Source organism: Panicum hallii, chromosome 3 (genome assembly GCF_002211085.1).
Source record: "Panicum hallii strain FIL2 chromosome 3, PHallii_v3.1, whole genome shotgun sequence".
Classification (NCBI taxonomy): domain Eukaryota; kingdom Viridiplantae; phylum Streptophyta; class Magnoliopsida; order Poales; family Poaceae; genus Panicum; species Panicum hallii.
The window spans coordinates 5,520,149-5,530,944 of NC_038044.1; the positions used below are offsets into that span (position 1 = coordinate 5,520,149).

Sequence of the window (10,796 nt, forward strand, 5' to 3'; positions counted from 1 at the left end):
CAATCTGACCCTTACCAGTGACTAGTGCACAACTCAGCAACCTTTTTCCTTTCGGAAGATCAGAGCTCTGCAAACTTGGAACAGCAGATCCCAAGCACCTGGCTGGGGCAAGTCCTGCACTCAGGCAGATACAACATCATTGCAGAGACCCTACAGCACCACACTCCACACACGAGATTGTGGAGCAATTCCCTTCATCGCTTCACATTGATGTTCGACTCCGTCTTTAACTGTGTCGCTACGCAAAAATCAACGCATTACAAATATCCAAGTAGAAGCAGAATACTATCCAAATAGAAACGTCTCGGCCTCTTCCACTCTACTAGCATTATGGCATCTCATCAATTACTGATTCTTTCCTTCAGATCTCATTTGACAAAAACAAAAATCGCATTTCTGCCCCCACTGAACACATGCAAAACATCATAAATTGCAGGAAGTCATCCACCAAGATGCCACACCACCAGAATTACAGGACCTGAGCAGCAGTGTTCAACTTCTCGGCTATGCTGATTTGTGTCCTTGTGATGCTTGACAGGTATACCAGCGCAAGGTTATCCTGCGGTGTTGGTGAATAATTAACTCATAAGCAAACAAATCAAGGTGACCATTTTAAACTAGCTGAGGCATAAAAAGTTAGTGAGTATTGTTTACCTGAATCTTGTCATTGAAAAGCTTATCAAAAGCAGCTGGAGACAACTTCGGCATCGAAGCGACAGATTCCGAGATGAACCTCCCAATTTTGTGGTCAGGTGCCACACGTCCTTCCTGCAGTGTCAAACATTGGGATAATTAACACCAAAATCAAAGTGGAATTGGCAAAATTCTGCATGAGAGATTCGTACCACAACATCATCGACATATTTGTAGATCTCATCAATAAGAATGTAAAGCTTTTCCATTGAAGACTCCATTCCTTCCAGGTCATTGGGAAGCTTCTCCACCATTGTAGATTTCAGGATCGCAACTGTTATAAAAACAATAAGGATGAGGCAAATTCAAAAGGTGTTTGCTTATAAAATGTGATTGTTACAGCTGTCGAGCTACTGCTACAACTATTTATGAGAGAATCAACAAAGTTAAGTAAAGACCAACAAATAGAACCATAAAATAAAGTTTCCACTGAAAGCAGGTAAATGTTCCATAGTTTATGATTAAATACTAGAATAATCCAAAAAAACATGAATTCATGTCAATCAACACACATATTTATGAGAGATTTAACCAAGTAAAAAAAAAAGACCAACCGATACAACTACAAATGATTTTTTCTCAAATAGCAGGTAAGCATTCATAATATAGCTATTCTCCACTAATTAGGTCAATACTCAATACAAAAGAGCATAGGCAGATTCACTTAGAATTTACTGAATTACTGACAGTCAAGTTTAAGTATCCACTCAATGTAGTTTGTTTATTGTTCTAAGCAATTTATATATTACTAGATGAGGTGTTTCAGCTCTTCATGCTTCAGTTCTAGTAGACAAAAACAACTTATATATAGCATAAGATGAATAAAAGAAATCAGAAAAATGACACATACATCCAGCTTTTTCTGCCTCAATCATCCTTAGATCCAGGGGGATTTCCTGAAATTGTGCAGCGAGGTGCCTATCTCCAAGGGACAAGTTGGATGAGATGTACGCTTTGATGGAGGCCTCCCCCCTAGTGAAGCCAGTGTCGACTGTAAGATGGATGGGGTTCTGCACTTCCCTTGAATAGAAGTCATGGATAAGTGTACTCCCCCCTGAAACGCCAAAGCCAGTCGAGAACCTACACACAGATAGAAAGGTAACAAACAGGGTTGAAAAGTTTAGAAGGGTACTGAGTAAACTAATTCATAGACTTTGTAAAGCTTCCTGTTCTAGTGTCTGTTAATATGCTTCGTGTGCTGACAAACTAAACAGTCACTGAAAAATAGCTCCAGAACTCCAGTCATGGGTAATATTTACATGCAGATGGAACTACTAATGTTAGAGTGCTTTGTCTGAAGCGCAACAGAACATGTGATAGGTGTAGCTGCTATCAGGCATGTTCTGAAAACAGAACCATAGCAACAAGGATGAGATGTGCATTTCATGATAATTTGACTACTTCATCCGCTCAAACTAATTCGGCACACAAAAAAGGGGGATTATGCATTGGGGAAAACAACATAATTCAGCTTTTGTCTGAATAAATGAACAGGGCACGGACATTCGAATCTTGAGGGGTGGTTGCTTACCATCCGACGATAACTTCCTTGGGGTTGACCTTCTGGTGCGAGGCGTACATGTTATGGTGGTACTCGATGTCGATGGCGACCTGCACCGTCGCCGAGCATCAGCAATCAACGAACGCCAATGAGCCAGTGAAGGAATCGGAGATGTGATGTGAAGCGACCTGGTCGGCGGACTCGTTGTGAGGGACGACATAGGAGTTGCGGACGTGGACGGTGCCGTCGGGGAGGAGGGAGCCGAGGAGGGTGCCGATGACGCGGTCCGCCTGGTCGGGGCGGCGCACGTAGCTGTCGCAGATGTTGAAGAGCACCACCGCCTCCACCCGCGCCGAGGACGGCGAGGAGGATGAAGAGGTCGAAGGGAAGAGTAGAGCGGGGGAGGAGGACGCCATGGCCTCGACAGGGAGCGATCGAGTCGGAGGAGGAAGCTGCTTCGGCTTGCGGCGGCGGCGGGGCGCGGCGGAGAGAGAGAAGGGTGTTGTGCTGGGCTAGGGTTTCCTCTAGTTCTTGTCTCCTCTTTCTTCTCTCTATTTTCACCACTGCCGAGTGTTGGGCCTGCGGTTGATTGCGGACGGCCCGGTCCACTCAACGACGGACTCAGTGCGCCCCGTCTGTGAAAGTATACGGGCCCTGATGCGACATGACTTCGGCAGCATCACGTTTTTTTTGTTTTTTAGGGCACGTTTTTTGTTTTTTTATAAGGAGCAGCATCACGTTGTTAACGAGGTACAATGAACTGCCGAATGTAAGGATGATCCATCCATAATCAAACAATGTTAAGGGGAAAATAAAGAGAGAAGGAAAATATAAGGTGATGAATTTCAGGATCAGAAGCACCTGGTGAAAATATTGCTGCTTCAGGTGAGCTTCAGCCTTAAGGATCGTAGCCTGAACTGAACCAAGCAGTTGCTAAGTCAAGAACTGATGACTGAGTGAAAATGGCTATTCTAACCTTGAATGTTTATGTACATTTGCTCCAATCGGTCAATGTCTGCAGTTACAACTCAACTTGCCTGACAATCAATGAATTGAGCAATCTAACCTCAACCTGTATCACACTGACATATAATTGTAGTCACAAAAGGTAACCCTAAGACGAGCATTCATCATCATCATCAGCAGCAGCAATCAGCAGAGCACCCGGCACACACCACAAACAGCATCTAACAGTTCAGCCTGTAGGCCCAGCTGTGCTCTTTCAGATAGGCCTGCACTGCTTCATTGATGGCCAGGTTTGGAACCAGCTGGTGCTCCTTCAGAGGCTCTCGCGTCACTGGGTCGAAATTGCCAACCTGAAACACCAAGAGAATGGTAAGGTGAATGGTTGCGCGGAATTATCTTTCCTGTGAAGAGACTGAATCCAATAGACATCCAACTGAAATGTAGGCAAAGTCAATAATTCTTAAGTTATTTTTGCCACAACCACATGATAATCCACACCAGACGAGACCGATAGTCTTCTCAGAGACAGTTATTTGACCTAGTGGAACATCAACGTTATATATACATCACACAGTTCTAGAACAACAAGGAATTGTACAAGCAGCAATATTTACAATGCGCAGATGTATATACAGAGTAAACATGATAGTGCTTCAGTATAAACAGAGTAAAGAAATTTTAAAAAACTGAACGCAAACATAGCAAAAAGAGGCACCTTGTCGAGATGTTCAAGAAGTACAGCCCTTTCATATGTTACACCACTGGGTGTGATCACTGGGTCTCTAAATATCTCGAAAGTTATCTGACAGCAAAGGTAATCGGGCACCTAGGTTTTCACCATGCATCAGCAGCTTTAAGATCACAGATTTAGAGAGAGAAAGGTTTGACAAAAACAAGGTTGATTATAAGTACTGCTTTTACATCTACTGGTGTATCGGCAAGTGTTGCTTTGCTGAAGACCTCTGCTAGCAATTTAATTTGTTCTGAATACTCATTGCTTGATCCATCCGAGTCTTCCACAAGCGTACCACTAAGAAAGTGCTGCTCCTGCAGAGCACTTTCACAAGCTTCCCTGCATGTCCACGTGATACGCTTCTGTTAGGAGACTTGAACAGCCAGAATGGTAAACTGAGCATCCATATCAAATATAAGCATTGTACTTGACCTAAAGCAAAATGATAGTGCTATGTTATTTAAGATTTAATGTGTAACATACTTCAAACTTTGTATCCTCCAAACTCGTTCAGTGGAATGCTTTTCCCAATCTAGGTATTTTGCTTTTGCAAGGACCTGCCAAATGTCCTCAGCCATTTTATCCGTTGAACTTGAGGACTTCAAGAGATTCAGAGCCTGTTTCCAAGATTAGATAGATAAGAGCTTAGCGATATTGTGGCAGGAAAAGACTAAAGAAGGATATGAATGCATAGCAATAGTGTGCAGCGACATGCAGGTGAAGTATGAAGACATAGCCTCAGAATGATACAACTTATAGGTCGTTACAACTCCTGAATCAGTGACAGTTCCCGAGCAGAGGTGCCAAGATGATATTACATTTTACACATTCAAATCACTGTACTACTTCTCAAAAGTTCAGAAGGCAGAGTGATCAACAAGGGGCAGTTACAAGGTTATTAAGAAGCCATCATTTTCATGCGATGATGGTCACCAATACCAAAAGAAATGGACAAGGCACAAGGTATAGCTCTTGACAAATGTGAATGAATGGAAAGAGGTATAGTTATGTCGGGGATTACATTGTACAGGTGAAGGAAACAATTTAAGATTTACAAGGTATGACTTATATGCACAAATAAACCACATATTTTTAAGTCTGGAACTGTTATGGTAGTTATTCGTCAGAACCATTTTTAGATATGTTAAGGTAGTAATTGGGAGTTCTATGTATCATAAAAGGAAGTTTGTCTCAGGGGCAAGATGTAATCATGGAAAGATCCCAAAAAAAACTGAATACATCAGGTGTGGATTTGGATATCTTATGCAAAAGAAAATCCAGCCTCACCATTTGACCATAATAAGGCCAGTAACAAGGAACCAAATGAATACACAAAGAAAAGAAACTTATTGAGAATTTGCATCAAGCTTACAGGGGACAAACAACAAACCTTTTCAAATTCCTTGATAGCAAGAGCAAATTCCTCCTTGTCGAGCAGCGCACATCCCAGCAGATAGTGGCCCTACATCACACAAGAAACAAAGCAGTTAGGTATGTCTGTATCGAGCAGTTAGCTAAGGGTCGTGATAAGGTAGTAGTTGTAGTTAAAGTCGGCACCTTGACTAGAGTGTCATCAAGTGCAAGAGCCCTCCTGCTATCCTCTTCGACCTTGGCCCACTCCCTGTGAAGAACGCTCCAGATTTTCATCTTCCTTGCCAAAATCGCCCCAAGAGGGGAGGAGGGGAGAGGTAGGAGTAGACTCACTTGCGCTTGAAATGGCACAGGGCCCGATTCATCCAGTAGACGGCGACGTCGGGGCAGAGCGCGATTGCCTAGCAAAGATTCATCGCGCAGGAAACATTCTTAATCTGAGGCCACAGCCATGTCGCGCCCAATCCAATCTATTTTTTTGCACGGTAATAAGGGAAATGAAACTGAGGCGGGGCGATGGGAGGTGGGGTGTGCTTGCCTCGGTATAGCAGTCGATAGCGGCGCCGAGGCGGGCCTTCTTGAAGCAGGCGTTGCCCTCGATCCGCCGGAGCTCCGCCTGCTGCGCCACGCCGCCCCCGCTCGCCGCCATGCCTTGCCTTGGTGGGGCGGACGCGCCACACGGCAGGAAGTTGAAGGGACGACAGAGACGGCAAATCGAAGGACGTATTCACCGAGGAAAACGGCTGAAGGAAAGGCGCCACCAGAAGCTGTTTGTGGATTGTGTTGTACTTTTTCTTTTTCCTTTTTTCTTTTTTGCCTAGAGCCCATAACTGTAACAGCCCAGCCCGTGTGGCTGCTGGTCCAAAAATTGGCCCAGCGCGCGTGACAGTGCTTGGAGCACTGGCAGCTAGACCAACTTAAATAGGTAGTAGCTAGACCAACTTAAATAGGTAGTCCAAGGATCTAGATCAACTTAAATAGGTAGCAGCTAGATCAACTTAAATAGGTAGTCTAAGGAAGCTAGTTAATTTTGGTTGCAACCATTTTGCGCGAAGCGAGGATAAAAATGTAGGAGAGTTAATTAGTAGGTGTGGTCTGTTCAACGTGTAGAGTGGACTTTAACCGTTTTTCTAGACCAGGTTGTTACAATCGCTCAGACAAAGCTTGTAAGACAAAGGAACAAAAATGATACAATGTCCTAACTTGATCAAAATTACCTACTTGGCTGTGTCAAGATTGGCAAAACTTCGAGTGAACAAAAAAGAACTGGAAAAAACTTTACCGAGCTAAACGTTCCCTAAGTTCTTTTTGAAGAGTTATTAGCTTTACTACCATATCCAGCAACGCCCTCGCCATCCAGCCCACAAATCGCCTCCACCGCCGACGATGGAAGAAAGAAGTGAATCTTGCTAAATTCAGAGAAAAAGGCGAAGATTGAGTAAGAGTGAAAATTGAGGTTCCGTGTGCGTGAAGTGCGAACTACCCGGGCACAGTATCGAACTCCGAAAAGGCATAGCAGCGCACAAATTCCTCTCTTCATTTTTGCTACTAACTCTAGCGGCTCAAAAGGCAATGTCGTGCACACATATGCCAGGGCATGGCAGGCCACAGAAGAACATTTCCCCAGCCAGACAGTTCAACTTCCACACTGATCCCCAAAGAATGTTACATATGTGAATATCCAATATCAGTTGCAGCTGTAATCACGCGGGTCAACTGGTAGCAGCAGTTTGGCGCCAAATCGATCTACTCTTAAGTCTTGTTTTGTCTGTCAATGGGAGCTCAACAGACGGACAGCTCTTGAACTTCATCAACTGTAGAGAAAAGAGATCAAATCAGGTGCCATACACTCATACTGCATCGCCACTCTATCTGTTGCAAGCAATTCACAGGTGAACTAGTCGCACCAGCAAGTCCGACTGCAAAGTTGGCTTGAACATCAGCATCCGAGTTGAATTCCTGTGTATAACAAACAGATATGAGTAGCAGTGGTTTGAAGGATTAGTTGCCAGCAAGTCCAGGAGATACCGGACCAAATTCGAGTGCGAAATTGAAATGGGTTCCAGGCAGCAAGCTATATGTGCCTGTCCATGCCCACAGATCAAATTTAGAGTCCTACTCAAGAGGTATTCAGAGGGCTGCTGAAACGAACTGCCTTGTCTCGACTGCTAAATAAAACTAGACATCTATAGAGCTGTCAACCTAAATGCTTTCATATTATACAGATTGACAAAATCAATGGAATAAATATGTTAAGTAGCACTTGGCATTGTGAGGTTGCATCATTAAAAAAGGAATAACAGTAATAACGGATGTGGTACAGCATAAAGCTGGAAGATGGAAGATAAATTTTAACAAGGTAAAAAGACGAAGGAAAATGTGAGACCTACCCTCAAAACATGGTTGATTTGAAATGTAAGAAATGTTCCCTTGAGTTCCTTAGCTTTCTTGCACAAGACAGCCATATTATCACTCCTACACCGCCAGAGATCTTGAACCTGCTACAGAAAATGTTAAGAAAGAATTGGACGTTGCTAGAGCCACCAGCAGCTAGACAGTCTATTCCAAGTGCTCTAACACCTAGGTTCACCGCACTTTCTATGCCATAGAGATGAAGGCCCGTTAAGTCAATGAGACCTAATTCTATCATTATGACATGTACTTTGGGCCATGTATTTTAAGTGATTGGACAAAATAAGTCCTTTCATGAAGAAAAACTGAAGAATTATGACATTGAAATCAAAGTCCATGAGGCAGACAAAGGACAAACGAAAAAATCAATTTAATTTCCCATCCCTCCACAAATTTAGTGTTTGTGGAATTTAAATAGTCAGAATGAACTGCACAGCACTCATTGTCTGCTGACGGTTCATTGTCAAACACAAAATAGCAAAGAAAGAACAACTTCACCTGGTTACAGACAAGCTTAGAATCACCTTGAGCACGAATATGCTTGAATCCCTTCTTGGCAGCATAATCTAGCCCCAGGATCAATGCGCGATATTCAGCAGCGTTGTTGGTTGTAATACCCAAACCCTCACGCAGTAGAGCAATCTTCAGTAGAAGAGGGGAGCACAATAACCAGCTAGGCATGATAATTGAAGTCAATAAAACACGCCAGCTTAGCTAAGAGTTGGTCTACATACCACAGATCCATCTAACCGCCGAATTATGACGCCAGCACCTGATTTCCCAGGATTCCCTTTACAAGCACCATCGAATTCAAGAATACATGAAAACTGTAAAAGACAGAGTATGCTGGTAAGAAGAAGTCAAATTTCCAAAATACTGAAGTTACGTTGTAAATATACATGCTAACATCAAACTATAGCTACATAAATACAGAACAAATCAGGTAAAAGAACAGAGGCGCGCATAGTTAGCATTTAGTACATTACGTACTCATTCATACTCACATCACAATCCGGTAACAGTTCCGGTTCAGCAACTTCTTGATGCTTTGATGGTCCAGTTTCCTTCAAAAAATAACTATCAGTGTGAGTAAAAAAGATACTTAGCAAACTCAACAAACATTGTAGAGAACAATTTTAAAGAGACCATATATTCACATATATCATGAAGGAAAAAAAATTACCATCGCCTCTGACCTTTTCAATGTAGACTCTGCAGATCCATCAGGTTGCTGAAATCAAACTTCCGCAAGTTAGCACTCGACAACAAATGTTATGGAAATAATTGCAAAATCAAGTAGCAATGCAGACAACCTGAAGATGTAACTTAAAAAGATCAGCTCAACACCCAAGGTATGACCCCTGGAACTGTGTGAGATAAAGGCCCCGGAATCAGGGGCTTTTGCCAACCGACATTAGATGCATACTAATACTATCAACATCAAACTATTTTTGTGATGATAATGTGTGGCTTTATATTATCATGAATGGATATCATATCTAGAAATTACCAGAACAGGTGCAGAAAATAGAGTAGATCATAATAATCGAATTAATAAGTAGTGTATAACACTGGCAAGTGATGGAAGCATAGAGCATTGCATCATTTACCTGAAAAGGGCAGGGAACCAGATCATCAAACAATCCATCTTTTGCATCTGCAGCATCAATGGAACAGACAGCGTTTCTTAACCCATGCGCAGCAAGATATTCCTCAGTTTCTTTACGCAGAGAATAGCCTTTGTAGACAGTGACAGAAGGGTCACATACCTAGTAGCAGGGAATCATCAACAAATGTAATCTCTGTGCATGGTAAGGTAAGGGAAGCAAAGCATCATGGTGTGTTTGTGTACCCTTACCGAATTGCCAACTTGGGCTTGGCAGTCATTGAGGGTCTTATAGATGCCGATCACAGCCCCTTTACGAATGACATAGAAAGGCTCTCTAGCAGAGTCCATTGGCGCCATTGCAGCAGATCTCTTGGTGGATCGTCGAGGGGAGGAGAAGAAGAAATGGGTAGGAGGCAGTGCAGGAGACCTAGGAGACAAGAGCGGGTAGTGCCTCCTCCACACAAATCTGGAAATGAATCCACGGTGACAAGAAGAGCAACTCCAAATCACCATTATAGCAGGACAGGATGGAGGGGGTCTGCAATGTTGGGGCCTGCCAACAAGCAGAGGCTGATCTAGGATTCTTGAGCACTGGTGTGAGAATCAGCAAAACATGGATCAGTAAACAAGAAATTCACAGCAGAAAAATTAAAGCACTAAGAGTTCATGGCACAGGAGTGAATATCCAACTAGTTTGGATTCGTATAAAAATAATAATATTCCAGATAAATTAGAAAATAAGTAAGAAGAATTACACTACATCTAGCTTTTATGGGGCTTCATTTTTTTAAAAGGAGACAATATACCTTAAGAACTACCCCCACGCATGCTATTCCTTATTGTACTGATTGAGCTCTAGACCAACCCTCTAATTCTAAAGGTTATACAATGGCATTCAGAAAACATGGGATTTATTAGCAAGTGTTCCGACCGCTTGGAAATGTATCAGTAGATCGGTTAAGGTATCAATTTACAAAACCATTATGATGTTCCAGATATACTAATTTGAATTGGAATTAGACGGAATAATTTTTAGAGAAATTAAGCGGGCATGGACCCAGGATTCATCTCTCCTCTTAGCATTGGCTGAATTCGAAGGCTATGCTGCCTGGGCACGCGGAATGAGAGACATACTTTATTTCCCAAGAAGATACTAGGTCTACATGGTGACAAGAAAAGCAAAAAAGTTGATTATTCCTAAGAATACCAGAGATACAAAGCAGATAATTTTATTCCAACGGCAAACAGTTCGTAGTTTCGAGATAGAATACCTAATTGCATTGTTACCTCACTGTGCGGCCGGAGACGAGAACCAAGAGGAAGTTGCAGAGCAAGCTGGCTGCGGGCACTGGGCCGGCGGAGGCGGAGCCGTGCCCCGACACCTACCCGCGCGGCGCGGGTCGACGACGAGGGAGGGAGGCGAGCGCCGCGGCGGCGAGTTGCTGAGTCCCGCTGTCCCGCAGCGAGAAGGGGAGGGGCTAACTTTACTGGGCTCTGTGCTGCTCGCTGCT

The 10,796-nt window shown here is 43.2% G+C and overlaps 3 protein-coding genes across 4 annotated transcripts; all 3 read right to left on the reverse strand.

Moving 5' to 3' along the window:
- Window positions 1-22: 22 nt before the first annotated feature.
- Window positions 23-2,742, reverse strand: LOC112886166 (eukaryotic translation initiation factor 3 subunit F). Its single transcript, XM_025951971.1, has 6 exons — window positions 2,383-2,742; window positions 2,225-2,304; window positions 1,544-1,773; window positions 846-967; window positions 655-768; window positions 23-559 (listed from the first exon to the last, which is right to left on the reverse strand). The coding sequence occupies exons 1-6, from the start codon at window positions 2,608-2,610 to the stop codon at window positions 470-472; spliced, it is 864 nt and encodes a 287-aa protein (XP_025807756.1). The 5' UTR covers window positions 2,611-2,742; the 3' UTR covers window positions 23-469.
- A 398-nt stretch (window positions 2,743-3,140) lies between these two features.
- On the reverse strand, window positions 3,141-5,983 carry LOC112886167 (E3 ubiquitin-protein ligase CHIP-like). The gene is made up of 8 exons (XM_025951972.1): window positions 5,803-5,983; window positions 5,598-5,665; window positions 5,451-5,514; window positions 5,284-5,355; window positions 4,377-4,510; window positions 4,082-4,232; window positions 3,876-3,986; window positions 3,141-3,510 (listed from the first exon to the last, which is right to left on the reverse strand). Exons 1-8 carry the CDS (start codon window positions 5,911-5,913, stop codon window positions 3,382-3,384), a joined length of 840 nt encoding a protein of 279 aa, XP_025807757.1. The 5' UTR covers window positions 5,914-5,983; the 3' UTR covers window positions 3,141-3,381.
- An 854-nt stretch (window positions 5,984-6,837) lies between these two features.
- On the reverse strand, window positions 6,838-10,744 carry LOC112886839. Of its 2 annotated transcripts, XM_025952851.1 has the most exons (10): window positions 10,573-10,744; window positions 9,535-9,876; window positions 9,287-9,445; window positions 8,860-8,907; window positions 8,681-8,740; window positions 8,411-8,503; window positions 8,175-8,318; window positions 7,655-7,762; window positions 7,172-7,223; window positions 6,838-7,078 (listed from the first exon to the last, which is right to left on the reverse strand). In XM_025952851.1, exons 2-10 carry the CDS (start codon window positions 9,796-9,798, stop codon window positions 7,047-7,049), a joined length of 960 nt encoding a protein of 319 aa, XP_025808636.1. In that variant the 5' UTR covers window positions 9,799-9,876; window positions 10,573-10,744; the 3' UTR covers window positions 6,838-7,046. The 2 variants fall into 2 exon arrangements, with proteins under 2 accessions (XP_025808636.1, XP_025808635.1); XM_025952850.1 differs by having other exon boundaries at window positions 6,838-7,223.
- Between the last annotated feature and the right edge of the window lie 52 nt (window positions 10,745-10,796).